At 43.1% G+C, this 18,769-nt stretch overlaps 1 protein-coding gene across 1 annotated transcript in view; it reads left to right on the top strand.

Annotated features, from left to right (window-relative positions):
• LOC137537851 (mucin-5B-like) overlaps positions 1 to 18,769 on the top strand; it is a 128,277-nt gene that overhangs the window by 80,685 nt on the left and 28,823 nt on the right. The window contains exons 31-33 of the mRNA XM_068259802.1: positions 8,674 to 8,940; positions 11,727 to 11,825; positions 17,982 to 18,109. Of these exons, the coding sequence (XP_068115903.1) occupies positions 8,674 to 8,940; positions 11,727 to 11,825; positions 17,982 to 18,109 (494 nt within the window). The remainder of the gene's footprint in view (positions 1 to 8,673; positions 8,941 to 11,726; positions 11,826 to 17,981; positions 18,110 to 18,769) is intronic.

Consider the following 18,769-nt stretch of genomic DNA (forward strand, 5'->3'; position numbering starts at 1 on the left):
CTTATTTGTTCTGACATTAGATTAAACACAGGTGCACTCTATTTAGTCATTAGCACTCATCAGGCAATGTCTATGGACAACTCACTGCACTCAGACCAAAGAGGGCTGAATAAGTACACACACCCCACTTTGCAGTTATTTATTTCTAAAAAATGTTTGGAATCATGTATGATTTTCATTCCACTTCTCACATGTACACCACTTTGTATTGGTCTTTCACGTGGAATTCCAATGAAATTGATTCATGTTTGTGGCAGTAATGTGACAAAATGTGGAAAACTTCAAGGGGGCCGAATACTTTTGCAAGCCACTGTATAAATAGCCGCCCTACGCCTTTTAGTTTTCGCTATTTTCGAGACCGGAATCGCGGCTGCCGCGATTTTGATTGCGAAAATAGTGAAAACTAAAAGGCGTAGGGCGGCGGTATTTAGATTTTTTTATTTTGAGAGTTCTTTTTCGCTTATTTTTTGGCATTTTTTCAATTGCAGAGTGTTAAAAAGTTATTTCAGTTTTTGAAAATTTTTATTGAAAGGGGATACCACAGGTACAGAAGAGTACATTCCCCACAGGGGAAATACACATTACACATTATACAGAAATTGCAGAAAATAGTACAGTACTTAAAGAGACACTGAAGCGAGACTAAATCTCGCTTCAGGTCTTATATATAGCAGGGGCATGTGTGCCCCTGCTAAAACGCCGCTATCCCGCGGCTTAACGGGGGTCCCTTCACCCCCAACCCACCCCCCGCAAACCTGGGTCGGAAAAAGGTCGCTGGAGCTGATCTTCCTGGAGGCAGGGCTAACGGCTGCAGCCCTGCCTCCAGTCGCGTCTATCAGACGCGCATCGCCGCCTCTCCCCCGCCCCTCTCAGTGAAGGAAGACTGAGAGGGGCGGGGGAGAGGCGGAGGTACGCGTCTGACAGACGCGCATGGGGCAGGGCTGCGGCGGTTAGCCCTGCCCCAACCAGGAAGCGCTCCCCCGCTGCTCGGAGGGGGTTTGGGGGGACAGGGACCCCCGTTAAGCCGCGCTATAGCGGCGTTTTAGCAGGGGCACGCATGCCCCTGCTAGCTATGAGGTCTGAAGCGAGATCTATTCTCGCTTCAGACTCTCTTTAAAGTGTGTCTTAGGGGAACCTTAAAAAAACAGTTACTTACCTAAGGAGAGGGAAGGATCTGGGTCCTATAGAGCCTTCCTGTTCCTCTCCTAGTCCCCTCGTTCCAGCACTGTCACCCTTGTTAGCAGGTCGAAGACTGCTCTCTGCTTCTACAGAAGGCTTCTGGAGCCCGAGTGCTCTTGAAGATTTCCGAAGCCTGCAGCAGCAGGAGATTTGAACCAGGGAACCAGCGCTGGAATGTGGGGTCTGTGAGAGGAACAGGAAGGCTTAATAGATCCCAGAGCCTTCCCTCTCCTTAGGCAAGTATCTGTTTCTTTTCTCCAATAGAACTTTAGACGTGCTTTAAAAGGTGCACACAAGCAAGTTTTTCAGTTGTATAACATGCAAACATAAATTCCTAAAAGGAGGATTACAATTAAAGTACAGAGTAAAGAGGGTGGAAGAACTTGGACCTCGATTCATCATTGTCTTTGAGATAACTTTTTCCAGTTTGTTAAATTACCGAATTCAAAGTTCATCGATTTCTTGTTGTATTCATCGAGGTTTTTACGCATTCGGTGTGAATTCGATAACAATTCGGTAACCATTCGGTAACGTGTCGATATTTCCATTTTACATCGGTAATTTAACACAAGGCCATAAGATTCCCATGGAATTGTTGGTAAAAGGCAGTCCTTTGAACACTACGTAGCAACATTCTGAATAGGGCTTAACACCTGGACCAGGATTCTGGAAGTGGCTTGGGACAATCCCACAATTTGATAGGAGCCTTTTCTAAAAAAAATGTAGTACAGCTAGCAATTTAGTTAACCCTGGCACTGCCTGTGTTCTCTTACAAGATGATTCAAGAGAAATGCAGATGTCCTGTTATAGCAAATAAATCTATTCTCTTGCAAATTGATATGGTTCTAGACCTTATTCTTGCCCTTCTGCGCCTTTGAATCACTCTCAGCTGATACCTAACCACTTTAAATGGCTCCATCTTTTCTGTCAGCAATGATCTGACCGGAATAATGACAGAGCAGTGAAGGAGATAGCTAATCCTAAATGTAACGCTAAACCACGCCCACTTTCATTTTCATGAATTGCACTTTCTTCTGTTTTAACGCATCACTAACGAATGATTACAGAATTATTACCGAATGCTCGCTAACAGCTGTAGATAAATTTGATGAATCCTGAAATCAACTTAACGAATTCGGTATTTTACCAAACTGTTGTTAACCAATTCGATAAGTCTTGATGAATCGAGGCCTTAGTCTCCCTTCGGCATCTGGGGACTACTCATAGGGGAGAGAATTCAGCATACTTTAGGGCAGGGTCGGACTGGGACACTGGGGTCCCACCAAAGAAATTTCAACCTGGGGCCCACACATCCCATGATTGCGGTGAAAAAAGGGCGTGACCATGCACCGGAAGGTGGGTGTGGTCATGATGTATTATGGACAGGGCCATACGTACATGATCTTAGCAGCATTGTAATTCAGAGACACTGCTGCCCAGCAAAACTTTGCATAGAGTCCCCTCCTTCAATATAAAGTAATGTCCTACTTTGCAGAGGTTGTGACTGCAGAGGTTACAGAGGTTGCGACCGCATAGGGGCCCTTGGGCCAAAGGGGCCCCGAAGGGCCCTCCCTCAACTACAGTATTAGCTCTCTATTGGTCCTGTGCTCATAATAATCACTTTTATAGATACTTTGAATAGTGGTAATCATTAACAAGCTATTTCCCATCCCCTTCCCAGCACCTCTGACACTGTAGTTGCCATTGGCAGGTTTTGGTGCGTCGTATCAATTGTTATGTATAGAGTGCTTGGGGGGCCCCATTGTAAAATTTGCATCGAGGCCTACAGCTCCTTAGCTACACCACTGCTCTCAGCACTAGTGATTACAGCACTGAGAAGAGAAGGCAGCAATTGGAGCTCTGTCAGACAAGGAGGGGGGGGGGGGTGCCCACCAGAGACCTGGAGGTGGGGCCCACCGAGAGAAAAAACTGTACTACTGTGGCCCAGTCCGACCCTGCTTTAGGGATATCTATACGCAAAAGTAATTTGCATTAAGGCTTAAACATGTGTCCTAAGTAAAATATGTCATGTGAGTCAGACCCTGGACATCAGCATAGGAGGGGGATCATGTCTTTTGGAAATGATCTAACAAGCCTAAGTAATTGCTAGCATCTGTTCATGAATCATTAGCCTATGAGTCTGTTGGATTACAGGCTCCAAGACAGGCAGGGGTTGTTGCCAAATATGATTTAATGGCCATGACAATAAACAGGATCAGGACAATGGACAAGGAAATTCATGCCTGTATTCTTATGTCCCAAGAGGAAAAAAATGCAGGTTTTTTTTAATGGTTGCTACAACACACTGGAAATGAGGTTGCTCACTTTATTTAAAAAAAAAAATGACCTGTGGGCAGCCCTACCAGATATGTTATAAGACTCCATCCATCTGATACCCCCTGAAACAGAGCTTACTATTAGCCAATGCACAAGGTGTCTCCTGCTAAGGGGTCATATACAGCGTTGTCCCACCCAGGACACCAAGTGACACATTTGCGTCAGGCGGCATGGGCGCAGGAGTGTCATCTCACCCGCCTCCTTCCCACGCTCCCTGTGGCTACCAATCGTATTACCTTCTCGGCCACCGCTTCCTCTACAGTCCCCATCCCGATTGCAAGCCGCTGCACACTGACCATACAGACCTCAGATCAGACAGACCCGCTTAGCTGCTGTGACAGGACAGTGGTCCATGGTATTATGCATTCACCCTATACGGCATATGGTTTATATCCACGTGTGTGTGTGTGTGTGTGTGTGTGTGTGTGTGTGTGTGTGTGTGTGTGTGTTTTTTCTTTTTTTTTTCCGGGGGGCGGGGGGGGGGGGGTGACACAGGACTTCTTGCATGGAGTGACAAAAGGCTAGAAGCACCCCTAGAATTTGGTGACAATTGTCCCCTGACCAATCTTCCCTTGATAGCAGTATTAGGGTGGTCTTTGAACCCCTACCTTCCCAGATAGTGGTGTTAGAGTACCCTGTGCCACCCCCATCCAGAGGAATGCAAAGTGCACAATGAAGCATAATCTTGCCAAAAGATGACATACACTCCCATTTTTTTTTGCTCAAGGTGCTCCAGCCACATTCATCTCTCCACCGGTGCCTCTTCTGCATTCCCCATAGATATGTACATACTGACCTAACGTGCCTACAGGTCATGAGTATAGAGAAACCATTGTGGAGAGCCATAAACATTGAAGGGCATGCTGAAAAAGCAATAAGGAGGAATGTGCCAGCCAGACAGTTAAAGGGATACTGTAGGGGGATTGGGGGAAAATGAGTTGAACTTACCCGGGGCTTCTAATGGTTCCCCGCAGACATCCTGTGCCCGCGCAGCCACTCACCAATGCTCCGGCCCAGCCTCTGGTTCACTTCTGGAATTTCAGACTTTAAAGTCTGAAAAGCACTGCGCCTGCGTTGCTCTGTCCTCGCTCCCGATGATGTCACCAGGAGCGTACTGCGCAGACACAGACCATACTGGGACTGCCAGTACGCTCCTGGTGACATCAGCGGGAGCGAGGACAGAGCAACGCAGGCGCAGTGGTTTTCAGACTTTAAAGTCTGAAATTCCAGAAGTGAACAGGAGGCGGGGCCGGAGCATCGGTGAGTGGCTGCGCAGGCACAGGATGTCTGCGGGGAACCATTAGAAGCCCTGGGTAAGTTCAACTCATTTTCCCCCGACCCCCTACAGTATTCCTTTAACTACTTTAGGACCAAGGTGATTGAAATCTACACCCTGTTTTGGTGGTTACCTGGCTGGCAGGGTGTAGATTTCAATCACTGCGCAGCGCACATCCGCCGTTTTCATCTGTCCCGCTGATCTCCACGCTGAATCCCTGGCTATATGATGTGAACTATATGCATCTATATCTTTTATAAAGTATTTATATATCTGGATGTTTATGCTTAGATTGATTCAGTGCTACACCGACTATTATAATATGCATACATGCATATGTTTATTTATGTTTGCTGGATCTGGGTGTAGCACTAGACATTAATTGAATCAATGAGAAGTGATTCAAAAGTGTGATTTTGGTTTCATTGACTCAGTATTACACCTTTTCTTTATGTAGCGTGCATGCATATAGATATGTGTGTCTGCAATACTTGGGGTGCAATACCAGACTGATCTGAGTCAATGTGAACCATTAGTAGCTTGGGATCAGGTTGATTTGATTAATTGATCTAATTATTTTTTTGTCACTGTTGGACCAGTGTCACACCAATTGCTTATAAGCTTGCACTCGTGCATATTGGTCTGCATGCCTGCAAAATCTATGGAGTGACACCACATTTGGTTGGTCCAATAGGAGACATATTCTATACCTATATTGCTTATTATTAATACCCTTGTATTTGGGGTAATTGGAGCCTGGGAGGCCATGCCTCATTGTTGTTTTAATTGTTTTTAACTAGTGGTTGCCGGTCAATAAAGATTTTGTTACAAATTTATTCAGCGTCATAAATTTTATCTTTTGATCACAAAGTAAGGGGAGGTTGCTTTGCTCTTTCTTTTATTTGTTTCTGGTCCTTAAGAGGGCAGAGACCGCTACTACTTTAGGCTTTACTGTGCACTCTGCAGCCTCTAGTTGTGCAATACACACGCATAGTGACTGTAAGTGGGAAGACTTGTGGGCCCCTCATAGGCTTTGGGGCCCTAGGCAATTGCCCATGAGGCAGCCCATCCCTGACTTTTTTCACATTATTAATGTAACATAGGAGTTGATTCATAATGTTAAATAGGAATTACCCTCTGGCATAAGATACAATAAGAACGTATAAAACTTATAGAACTTATTATATATGGGGGGAGCTGTGTGTGTGATTGGCCACATGTGGGGCAGCGGGGAGGGATTGGAAGAAATAGGGGGGCCCATGATAATTTAGCTTTGGGGCCTGGAGGCTAGTTGTTTACACTCCAGAGTAAAACATACGCGTTTTGATAATTATCCCCAAAGTATCCAGTAAAAATAAGGTAAGAAAAGTAATACACGGCTTTAATAAATCAAGAACAATTTATTCTGTTTTTAAGCTTGCCATGCCAGGTAATTTTTAAATCTGCATAACTTTAATAAAATCACTGACAATAGCGGTGATCGGCTGTCATAGGCTTCAGCCTATGAGAGCCAATCGCTCTCCCTTGTCCCAGAGGACAGCCGTGTCACACGGATGTCCCCAGTTCAGCGATGCTGTTTATAGATGACGTCTAAAAGTCTCTGAGCGGCGAAGGCTTCCAATCGGAGATGTGCGCTAGCCTTATTGAAAGCCGTTCATGCCGATCGGCGTGGAGCGGTCCTGGGGCTGCCGCCGCGTTCACGCCAATTGGCGTGGAGCGGACAGCTAGTAGTTAAATGGAAATAAGAGCACCAGCCTTCATATCCCTCTCACTTCTGTTTCTCTTTAATGCATCTTGTAAAAGTGAGAAATGTTTTGTGAATGACCCCTACTTTTAGGCCTGGTTCACTCTGACATGGATGGAAAACCGGTCCGTATAAAAACTGAGCTCCCCAGCGGCATATTAATACGTATGCTTGTATTGATCCCTTGCAGGGAACCTGAAGTGAGAAGTGTATGTTGGCTGCCATATTTATTTCCTTTTAAACAATACTAGCTGTCTGGCTGGCTGTTGATCTGTGCAGTAGTGTTTGAATAATACACCTGAAACAAGCATGTGGCTAATCTGGTCAGACCTGGGTCAAAACAACTGATCTTCATGGTCTGTGGCTTGAAGTATTAGAAAAAAAGTATCAGCAGGACAGCCAGACAATTTGCATGGTTTAAAAGGAAATAAATATGTCAGCCTCCATATTTCTCTCACTTCAAGTGTCTTTTAAACAAAGGTGGATTTATACTTTGTCCTCACCATGTGCTAGTCAATTTAGGTATTTTAATACTGGCTTTGCAACAGTACTTTCATCAGAGATTTCAATGATGTTGCTTGGCAAATGCCTATCCCTAAAATATGCCACATTGTTATCTGATGCCCGAGCCTAACCTACCTCTCACTTATGTTAAAACAGTTTCCTACTGGCTGACTATAATCCCCCACCAGCCTAAATACCTTCCTCATGCTGCATAACCTCCCCCTTCATTCAAAGTGTCTCCTAAATGCCGAACCCTTAGGGCCTGTTTCCACTACACACAGATTGGATGCAGAAAAACTGACTCCATTGAATTCCTGTGGGAAAATCTGCATCAGAAAAATCGCGTTTAGTGGAAACAGGCCCATATGCTTTCATTGGAGTCAGTTTTCTGCATCCAGAATCCATGTGTAGTGGAAACAGGCCCTAACTTCCTAGTCCTATGTGTTAAATCTACCCTCCCCCATCCTATTCTTGAACACTTTCTAAAATAATGCCTAACCCTACCCACTTACTGTAGTTGATATTCACTTTCTGTCATTTTGTTCTCTGGTGCTTGGTTTGTGTACTGGAACTCGGTTATTGCATAGCTGAGTATGTGTATTTGTAGAGAATAACCAAATACAGGCCGGGTGCTGTAAACAAAGCCAATGGCTTACACAGTTTTTCATTGGGCTCTATGGTGGTGCCCGACCTAAAACAAATAGTGCATGCCTAAAACAATCTAAAACAAATAGTGCATGCCTAAAACAACCTAAAACAAATAGTGCATGCCTAAAACAACCTAAAACAAATAGTGCATGCCTAAATGATCTACTTTGGCATATGCCACCTATTTTTTATGCCCATTCTCCATGTGCAGCACATCTCCCTCTTATGAACAAAAGTTTTTCTCTTTCGCAAATAGCTGGTCCCCTCTTCCACATACAGTAATTTTTTTTCCCAAGTGGAGACTCCCTCTTTCATGGTTAACAGTCCTCTTCTTCCATATTCAGTAACTTCCCTCTTGTATGAACAGCCTCTATCTTCCATATGCAGTCACCAGTCTCTTCCATTTAAAGCATACCATTGTCATCAGCCCTTCACTTTACAAACCCCCCCACATGTGGCAACTGTATCTTCAATGTACAAACCCCTTCACGTGTGGCAACTGTATCTTCAATGTACAAACCCCTTCACGTGTGGCAACTGTATCTTCAATGTGCAGTAGTACTTCCTCTCCCAAATACAGCACCTTATTTTCACCAACCTCTCTAATAAGTCTCCCTCCCCCGCACCACCGCTATCATGCAGCAGCCCCTTGTTTACTAACAGTAGTCTTTCTCTTTGACATGGTCCATGCAACCTTGACATCATATATGCTTTTAATAATGCTCTTTTTAGTTCATAAAAAAATAAAAAGATCAACATTTTTATAACTATTTAAGAATTACTGCCAATTAAAACTATCACATGAACTTATTGTTTTTTTAACTTTGAGCAGGCAATAATACACTACTAGAAGAAACATACACATATTTTTTTCAGCATATTGCCTTTCCAGTTTTCAGACACTTCTGCATTCATGATAGTATTAGGATGTTCTATATTAGTATTACGTAGTTCAGTGGTATTCTTTCTCTTCTCTTTATTTCAGGTGAAATAATCTACAGAACAAAGGATGCCGATGGCTGTGAATACTATGCCATTTGCAGTAATGAGTGTGTCACAGACAGAAGAACAGGACCTTGCACAACTACTACAACCGGTGCAACAACACCTACCATTTCGCCAACTACCCCACTAAATATAACAACCCCAACTCCTCCATCTACAACTACATCCTTAACAACTGGATCTACAACCCCGCCATCAACAACTGGGCCCACGCCATCAACAACTCCAACTGTTTCCAGTACAACACGTAAGACTACACAATGTATATTGTAATTAATTTGTCAGCTGTTACTGCCAAATGCCAGTGAGGTTCATTGGGGAATGGGTGGAGAACACTGTAAAACAGAATTTTAAGTATTCAATTCATACAAGAAACATAGGTTGAATTTATTTTTTTAAGTGTCTGCTTATAGGTAGCCAAGATTTCTTGGTCATATCAGAATAAGGCAGGTTTAATAAAACTTAAGTCAAGTAGCGATTACAGTTGTGCCGAAACCCGCTGTTTTTTTCAATTATTATTATTTAGAAACAAACCATGTTTACTTTTATTTATGTATTTATTTTTATTATGTAGAATGTTTTTGGCACTTGTTTTTACTTGAATACTATCCTTTTCTGCTTACAAAGCAAGCAGATATGGATAGATGTAGTATTAAAGGGCTTTATCAAATAGCCATGTCACGTGCTAAGCTTGCCAAATGGTTTTGGCAGTCAATTAGAAAGGTCAGTTCAAAGCCATGCAGGTGGAACTAGTTTCAAATCCAATCTTTAAGTATGGTTATTGACTCAAACTTACTTCAAACATCGAAATCATTAATTTTCAAAGAAGTTATCACTACTCTTCAAATAAGTGGTCTAATGTATCCATGGACCAAGATGACTAGGTATTTTGTTTACAGATCCTGACCTTCATTTTGTACAATCTTTCAAAGCATTGTTATATGAAATGAAAGCCACAGTAAGATTGCCTGCGCACTGCAATTTTACCAAATCAGGCACCTTATTTCTAGCTAGTAACGCTATCACATCTGCATGGTTTAGCTCCAGCCCTCCAAGTCTGGGAATGTGGATCAAGTCCATTGATTCACAACTTCCTCTTAAAGATCTGGTGTATTTGAATTGTAATTTTCCTCACAAGTTTCATCAAACATGGAATAAGTGTTAAGGAGATCCGATTCCTCAGACACAGTGCCTGATGCACAAAGCAGTGGTAAATTTGGTGTGCGCAAGTAGTGTTCAGCAATTTTACTGGTATTAACAATGGGGGTCAGCACACCATCCAGCAGTGGCTGGAAGGTGTAATGGTTAAGGGCTCTGCCTCTGAGACAGGAGACCTGGGTTTGAATCTTGGCTCTGCCTGTTCAGTGGGCCAGCACCTATTCAGTAAGGAGTTCTTTGGGCGAGACGCCCTAACACTGCTACTGCCTACTGAGTGAGCTCTAGTGGCTGCCTCATAAGCGGTTTGAGTCTGACAAGAGAAAAGCGCTATACAAAAAAAGGAATTATTATTATTATTATATTAGTGCAACGCTCGTTACTGATGAAATGTGAGAATTTCTATGGTAACATGCGGTACACACATTGTGCTAATATCGTGCCCCACTACTACTACCTAAAATTGATGTGCGATGCTTGTGCATGGCAATTTTACCACCACTCTGGGAATCAGGCCAATATGTGGCCTGACATTTTTAAATATATATTGTCTTTCCAGTCTCATGCTTCAGTTTCAGTTTTAGTTAAGTCTTGTAAATGCTTGTATGTAATAATGATAATTCCTTTTTTTGTATAGCGCTTTTATCCTGTCGGGCTCAAGGCACTTGTGAGGCAGCCACTAGAGCGCACTCAGTAGGCAGTAGCAGTGTTAGGGAGTCTCACTCAAAGAACTCCTTATTTGACATTTGCAGACAGAACATATTAGGGAGCAGTTACAACCTCTGCCTCCATAGACTTTATTTTCTGTGTGTTACTGCATCCACTTGTGGTCTTTGGGAGAGTGCTACTTTTCCTAGGAAAAGGGCCCAATCAAATTTTTGCTATGTCACCCCATGTTTTGTAGTGTAGTGGTACCTCTGACTATGAGGTTCCATTGAGCAACATCAGGAACAACTGATATTTTTCATTAAAACAATATCACTGTATCTATTTTTTATCATTTTGGTTTACTACCAATTTCCCCAAGACCCTGCAGCAGACTTCACAGCCCCACAGCAGATAAGAGCTGTATTCAGTGGCTGATCACAGACTCTCCAACATCTGGTTCCTACACTGCTATGGGTGGGAATTTCCTGGGGTTTCCTTCTTACATCATCAGTTACTCTGTACCATGTGATGCAGGGGTCTCTGATATGGAGGCATAATGAGGTTGGATCCCTTGATACCTATATCATTACCCACAGCATTCTTCATCCCTTGAGGACTGGACTGAAGATTGTGCTGTAAATGGCTAAAGCAGAAAATGAGGGACACCATCAAGAACTCTTCTTATGTCTTTAAAGAGACTCTGTGACAAAATTTTGAGCCTTATTTCTTCTATCCTATAAGTTGCTATACATGTGCTAATGTGCTCTGGCATACTGCAGCCTTTTCTAGTTGCACTGTCTCTGTAATAAATCTTATCTTCTTTCCTCTGTCGGCTCTGTCGGGCTCAGGATGGCATGTGTGGAATGTGCAGCACTGCTTGTGATAGGCAGAAGCTTTACACACCCTCTCTAAGCTCTCCTCTCAGCCTATCACACTCTGGTTAGCAGCCATGTCTTTTGTTTGTAAACACTGCCCAAAACTGGCAATTACAAGCCAGGATTGCAGCAGGGAGTGGCAGAAACAGCACAGAGGGGCCCAGGAGAACACATTGAATAGAATGGTATGTTTTTTTATTGTAAGAATTTTAGAGTTGAGATTCTCTTTAATTAACTGGCCCCTTTCAATCTCCTGTAGTGAAGCTGCCTGATTTGCTAGAGAGTACGCACAAAAAACCCTTGTACTTAATTATACATTTTGAGCTGTAACCATGTTTGTCCTTCCTCTTTACAGCATGTGGACCCTGTGAGTGTCAGATGCCAAAATGTGATGTAGGCTACAAAGTAGCAACTTTCATTCCACCTGGGGCCTGTTGTCCAAACATCACTTGCGGTAAGTTAACAGATTATACATATATGTGACCTCACTAATATGCCTATGAAACAGTTTATAATTTCGCTCAAATTGAAAAATGTGTCGTTAAGGAGAGAGTGAAGTAAAAAAAAATCAAAGGCTGCTGCATAGCACTCTTTGATATTGTAATTTATTTGTTAAAGTGAACCTAAACTCAGAACTTCCTCTCTGCACTAAAAGATAAGCAACAGCATAATAACCTTTAACCACTTCACCCTATAGGGATTTTTACCCGGACTAGAACAATTTTCACCTGTCAGTGCTCCTCCCTTTTATTCGCTAATAACATTATTACTACTTATCACAACAAAATGATCCATACCTTGTTTTTTTCCACCACCACTTAGGCTTTCTGTGGGTAGTACATTTTGCTCCGAATTTTTCTTCCTAAATGCATTTTAGCAGGAAAAATAAGAAAAAAATGGAAAAAAAAATTCTCAGTTTTCGGCCATTACAGTTTTGGAAAAAAAAATGTTCTCCTATGGATAAAATCCACACATTTTATTTGCCCAATTGTCCCGATAATTAAACCGTTTAACCACCTGAGCGGTCTGGACGAGCTCAGCTCGTCCAACACCGCCGGAGGTCGCCGCTCAGGCCCTGCTGGGCCGATTTTCATCAAATAAAAAGCAGCACACGCAGCCGGCACTTTGCCAGCCGCGTGTGCTGCCTGATCGCCGCCGCTCTGCGGCGATCCGCCGCGAGCAGCGGCGAAAGAGGGTCCCCCCAGCCGCCTGAGCCCAGCGTAGCCGGAACAAAAAGTTCCGGCCAGCGCTAAGGGCTGGATCGGAGGCGGCTGACGTCAGGACGTCGGCTGACGTCGATGACGTCACTCCGCTCGTCGCTATGGCGACGATATAAGCAAAACAAGGAAGGCCGCTCATTGCGGCCTTCCTTGTTTATTCTGGGCGCCGGAGGCGATCGGAAGATCGCCTCCGGAGCGCCCTCTAGTGGGCTTTCATGCAGCCAACTTTCAGTTGGCTGCATGAAATAGTTTTTTTTTTATTTAAAAAAAACCCTCCCGCAGCCACCCTGGCGATTTAATCAGAACGCCAGGGTGGTTAAATTATGTCCCTATCATAATGTATGGTGACAATATATTATTTGGAAATATAGGTGTTTTTTTTTCTGTCTTGTTTTTTTCCGGTCCATAATTACAAGCCCCTATGTAGTAAAGTTATAGTAAAAGTCCCTAAGGCAATTAGTTATGTAATTTTTTTTAACTGTTTTTTTTTTGACAAGTGTTTTTTTTTTTGGGGGGGGAGGGGCTTTGGAAGTGTAAGTTATCAATTTTATTAATATTGTGTATAAGTGTATGTGTATGTGCCTGCATGTGTATTTTACTTTTTGGCCACTAGATGGTGCTAGTGAACACTCTCCTGTTTTATAGGAAAGGTTCACTTTTTTATTTTTTACATTTAACTAAACTGCGACTCTTTCCTGTTTTATGAATGGACTGATCACAGTCATCTCCATTCATTCCAGGCATTGTGATTGGGAAGAGGACTGCTCAGTCCTCTTCCCCAATCTCTGATCGCGGTGTCTCGACGGTTAACAGCGGGGGGGGGGGGGGGGGGGGGGCGCACACGTGCAGAGTTTATGTCCACTTTAAGTAAAAAAGCACAAGTGTAAGTGTTACTGTAGGGTTACACTATCTTAAAATGGGGTATGATCAATAATTTAACAAACTTGCTTAATTGACTTTAGCCACATTTTAAAATATACTTATTTCTGTTTACTTATTTGAAAAGTGTAAATTTCACTGTAGTTATATTTAAAGGACAATTGAAGCAAGAGAAATATGGAGGCTGCCATATCCTTTTAAGCAATACCAGTTGCCTGGTAGTCCTGCTGATCCTCTGCCTCTGATACCTTTAGCCATAGACCCTGACCAAGCTTGCAGCAGATTAGGTGTTTCTGACAGTATTGTCAGATATGACTAAATTAGCTCCATCCTTGTTTCTGGCGTTATTCAGACACTGCTGCAGCCAAATAGATCAGCAGGATGATAGGCACCTGGTATTGTTTAAAAAGAAATATACATGGCAGCCGCCATATTCTTCTCCCTTCAGTTGACCTTTAACCACTTGATGACCCACCCTTTACCCCCCCCCCCCCTTAAGGACCAGCGCTGTTTTTAGTGATCTGTGCTGGGTGGGCTCTGCAGCCCCCAGCACAGATCAGGGTGCAGGTAGAGCGACCAGATCGCCCCCCTTTCCCCCCCCCCCTATGGGGATGATGTGCAGGGGGGGTCTGATCGCTCCTGCCTGCCTGAGGTTTGCGGGGGGGGGCACCTCAAAGCCCCCTCCGCAGCGAAATTCCCCCCCCTCCCTCTCCAACCTGTCCCCCCCCCCCCCCGGTGGGCTGCACAGGACGTCCCCTGTCACATGGCGGCGATCCCCGGCCGCTGATTGGCCGGGGATCGCTGATCTGCCTTACGGCGCTGCTGCGCAGCAGCGCCGTACAATGTGAACAAAGGAGACATATGTCTCCTACGTTTACATTTAGTCTGCGAGCCGCAATCAGCGGCTCACAGGCTATTCACGGATACCCGCTCCGTGATCTGACAGGAAACGGCCGCTTTCCTGATTAATTAGGAAGGCACTTGGCGACGCAGATGTGCGTCGCTGGTCCTCCAGCTACCACTTTGCAGCCGCACGGTATGAGTGTGCGGTCGGCAAGTGGTTTAGGGTAAAAATGTCTTAAAATGGGGTCTGATCAATAATGTAACAAACTTGCTTCAATAACTGTATCCCCATTTTAAAATACAGGTCCTTCCCAACTATGTAAGTTCAAAAAGGATTTTTACTGTTGCCTAGTACAACAGTATAAATAAGTATACTATAAGTATAGAATGGATAAAGTGTAATAAGTATGTATAAGATAGCTCGACAGTAAACAAAAGGGAATAATACTGGGGGCCCAAGGTGCTGCTGACTACTGTTATTGGTAACTCATTTTCCTCCAGGGAAAATCATTAGAATCTAATTGGAACTTGCTGGCCAAAATAACTATTTTTGGTTACTTTGATGTGAAGGAGGCAGCTGTTCCCTGCCTAAGGTGCCATGTTTGTGTTCTAGATACAGAGTGAGGTAGTGGATCAGCCCCAGGTGTGATCAGGCCACCAACTGTAATGCTCGGCTGCTCCCCAAAAAGCCACTAGAAATACAAAAGAAAAGAAGGGGCGCACTGAGCGGTGTATATAAAACAGGAGGGTAATGTCCCAGGACAGGTCTCACCTCGTGCAAGATTGGCTTAGCACAGCGTGCTTTGCCGCGATCAGCCTGTGTCCCTCTATGCCGAGCCGGGAACTGAGCTCTCCTGGTTCGTAGGGCGGACATGACGTCACTTCTCCGGGGCACATCCTATGATAGTTACCATAGGAACTAAGATGCGCTTTCTGCTCCTTCAGTGAATGGTGTTTGTTCCTCAGTCCTCCCTCCTTTTGGTGAAGTGAACTCTTCTATTGTTTATCTTCACGCTGGTGTTGAAGTTGGCACCTCCGTGCTACACACATTTTAAGCTGATATAGATTTTGCCATTTGACTAGGAAACCGTCTTTTTCTCTCGCTATAAAAGAACGAAAGAACCTCCACTGATTGGATTTTCATAGTCTCTAATTGGAACTTGCTGGCCAAAATAACTATTTTTGGTTACGTTGATGTGAAGGAGGCAGCTGTTCCCTGCCTAAGGTGCCATGTTTGTGTTCTAGGAAGATAATTGACTGGACATGGTTAGCTTCAGTGGCTTACAACTAATAAGTGGAATGTAAGAATGGGGTGGTTGATTTCAAGAGTGTCTAACCACACAAATACAATCACAAAAGCACTTTTATAAGTATCATTTTAACAAGTATAATTTTTTTCTTTGTCTTACAACAGTTCCAGAAACTGTGTGCGTGGTGGGGAATGTAGCCTACCAGGTAAGATATCCAGACTATATTTGTCCTTATATATAAGCATTATAAGACAAAAATGAGTCACACAATAAGTTCTAATGTAGCTATACAGAAGTGCTTGGAGGTTTGTGAAGACTTTAGAAATTTTAATATTTGTGCAGAAAAGTGACCTTCAAAACATGATCTGACTTTTCATACAAGTCCCTAAACTAAATAGGGAGGGCTAATGAGATGCAATTAGTTCCATGTTTATGCAGGAATATGCAAATGTGGTATGCATATTTGTGCAGCTTGATAATAGACCAATCAGATTCCAACTTGTTGGAATGTGATTTGTCCATTTTCAAGCTTCACAAATTTGAATACAGAATTTACATATTTATGCAACAACTCCAAATTATTTGCATGTCATTGACCATCCATAACACTGTACAATAAAAAAGCATTTGGAAAAATTAGTCCAATATTTTGCCATTAAGCAAAGAGAGAAAATACTGTAGATCATGTGATTACTATTTTAAAAATGAAAAATAGGTAGCAAAAGAAATCTGGCAGGGCTGTGGCAAATCTACTCTGACTGAGCCATGCAACGTTGCCTTTACTTCTGATTCTGGAGCACCAATGTCAAGCCCCATCTACACGATACGATTCTTTATACGATTCGATTACGATTCTATTTACGATTCAATTAAATCCGACATGTCCGATCAGGATTCGATTCAATTTGATTTGCTATTGTTTTGCAATGGAAAATCTAATTGAATGTAATCGAATCCTGATTGGACATGTTGGATTTAATTGAATCGTAAATAGAATCGTAATCGAAATCGTACAAAGAATTGTATCGTGTAGATCGGGCTTAAGTTCACTTCACCTTTAATCGAACATATAAGCCAATATATAATATTCATGAACTTCCTATCCTACTGGGGTTGAGTCACAAATGTATGAATAATCTCGCCTTATTATTTTCACCTTATCTGTACAAAACCTTTAAGTCCCCAGAAGCAAACAAAAGTGCAACTTATTTGTAGGGGATTTTTTGTGCCTGGAAAGTGGTGAAAAATTGTTTTATAGCCAAGGTGAGCAATAAGGATGGAGCAATAATTTATGCAATAATAATTTTTGCAATTAAGTTATGTGAATCAACCTCATTGTATCTCATTACTGCAGTTTAAACGGTACTTCATTGTGTGTCTCTAAAAGACAATGGATCTATTTTGATTAGTAACTATAATAATTGCAACATTTTAGTAAAGTATGTGACCCCTGTCTGCCTCTGAAGGTCAAGCACTTACACTAAATCCAGTTAACGCCTAATATAATCATACGGTCTCGAGAAAGCCCTCATTGAGGGGCGAAACGATCGTCGACCAGCCTCCACACCACCTACACTACCTCCTGTCGATAAGTATTGCTGTTGATGTCCTTTATCTGTTGTCAATTTTTATTGGAAGATTTACATTAAAGTATTTGGAAGTTTTATACTTGAAAGGTGAAGCTGCTCCCGGATTATCTTTTCCTCTGTTGCAAATTATGACATAAACTTATTTCTATCCGGATGTTGCACCACTGTGTTGATACACTTTGGAAAGGTTTAAGGCATCGGTGTGCACTCGCTCTATCGTCTTTTCATGGTTTAACCCCAATATATGAAGCCTAGCTCATCAATGGTATTTACCAAGCTAGGGTCCTCAGAGAAGTCTTCAGAAAAATATAACTGCATTTTTCCCGCAAACAGCCTGCTCGCCCTGTACTAAATAGGCCCTATAAAACCATTTATTTTTGACATCCTTCACTGTAAGGCAGGTGGCGTCACCTTTTCCCGTTTCAGCTTTGCAGCTTCCTGTCTCTCTTTCCCATTCATTGGATAGTGAACCTGTATTATCACACTGCTGTTGCACTATGTAACTTTTAGGCAGGTGGACAGGAAGCTGCTTTAATGGAACAGGAAATAAGAGTACCACCTGCATGGCTATGTAGAGTGAATACAACAATACTGGCTAAGCAGAAGTAAAAATCCATTAAAAGGTAAAATACCTAGTTAACATATGCTGTATGTATATCACTAGTTTTTTTTGTTTTTGTTTTTTCGCTGCTTATAGTGAAACTCAGTTCAAATTGAATGTACTGTGGATTTCGCCTCTAACTATGCAATGTACGAGCAGAGAGCTGCAAAAGATAAATGAAGTCATGTTACTGACTTGCTCAGTATCAATACCTGTTTCTCTTTGTAGCGTGGTTCAGATATTCCTCAACCTCAGGAATCCTGCCAAACCTGCAAGTGTTCTTACAGCATGGACAGGAACTCAGAATTTATGCAATTGAATGCCAACCCATTAAGTGCCAGACGACTTGCCAAGCTGTAAGTTATGTTTTAAAATCATGTTTAGCCATTAGTTTGTAGTGACACTAGAATTTTTCATTGTAGGTAGGATACACCCCAAGGACAGTGTTTTTTGTATTTTATGGGACCCTTTTCTGTGAAAGCTTTTAGGCAATTAGGCAACCAGTTCCAGGGCCACAGACAGGGCAGGTCTATCTACTATAGGGCCCTGGGGCAAAAATAACCTGGTGCCTCTCTGACACCACTCCCTCCCCAGATATCCTCAATAGGGTTCCCTTTTATTCTTGCAAATTTTCCTCCCCTATGCCCCCAAGCCAGAAACCGGGCTTCCACCAAAGTGATTGTGGTCCCTGGGCCCCTGCAGAGTTTTTGGCAGCAAAGTGACTCGCCTGCACTGGCTGGCACACGCCTCCACTACTTCACATGCGTTCACATCTTTATCCTCACAGGGGCGCCTCTTCTCAGAGGAGCCACTAGATGCGCCAGCCGGAACAGGTAAGTCACTATGCTGCTGAAAACTGTGCAGGGCACCACAATTAAGTTGTGGAGGAGACATGGGGGGGGATGGCAGGCAGCGCGGGGCACTAGGGCAATCGCCCAGGTTGCCCTTATGGAAGTGCAGACCCTGGTCACTGAATACTGTAGAGGTTTGACAAGTGTCCATAGACCACACTAGCT

Source organism: Hyperolius riggenbachi, chromosome 11 (genome assembly GCF_040937935.1).
Source record: "Hyperolius riggenbachi isolate aHypRig1 chromosome 11, aHypRig1.pri, whole genome shotgun sequence".
NCBI lineage: Eukaryota > Metazoa > Chordata > Amphibia > Anura > Hyperoliidae > Hyperolius > Hyperolius riggenbachi.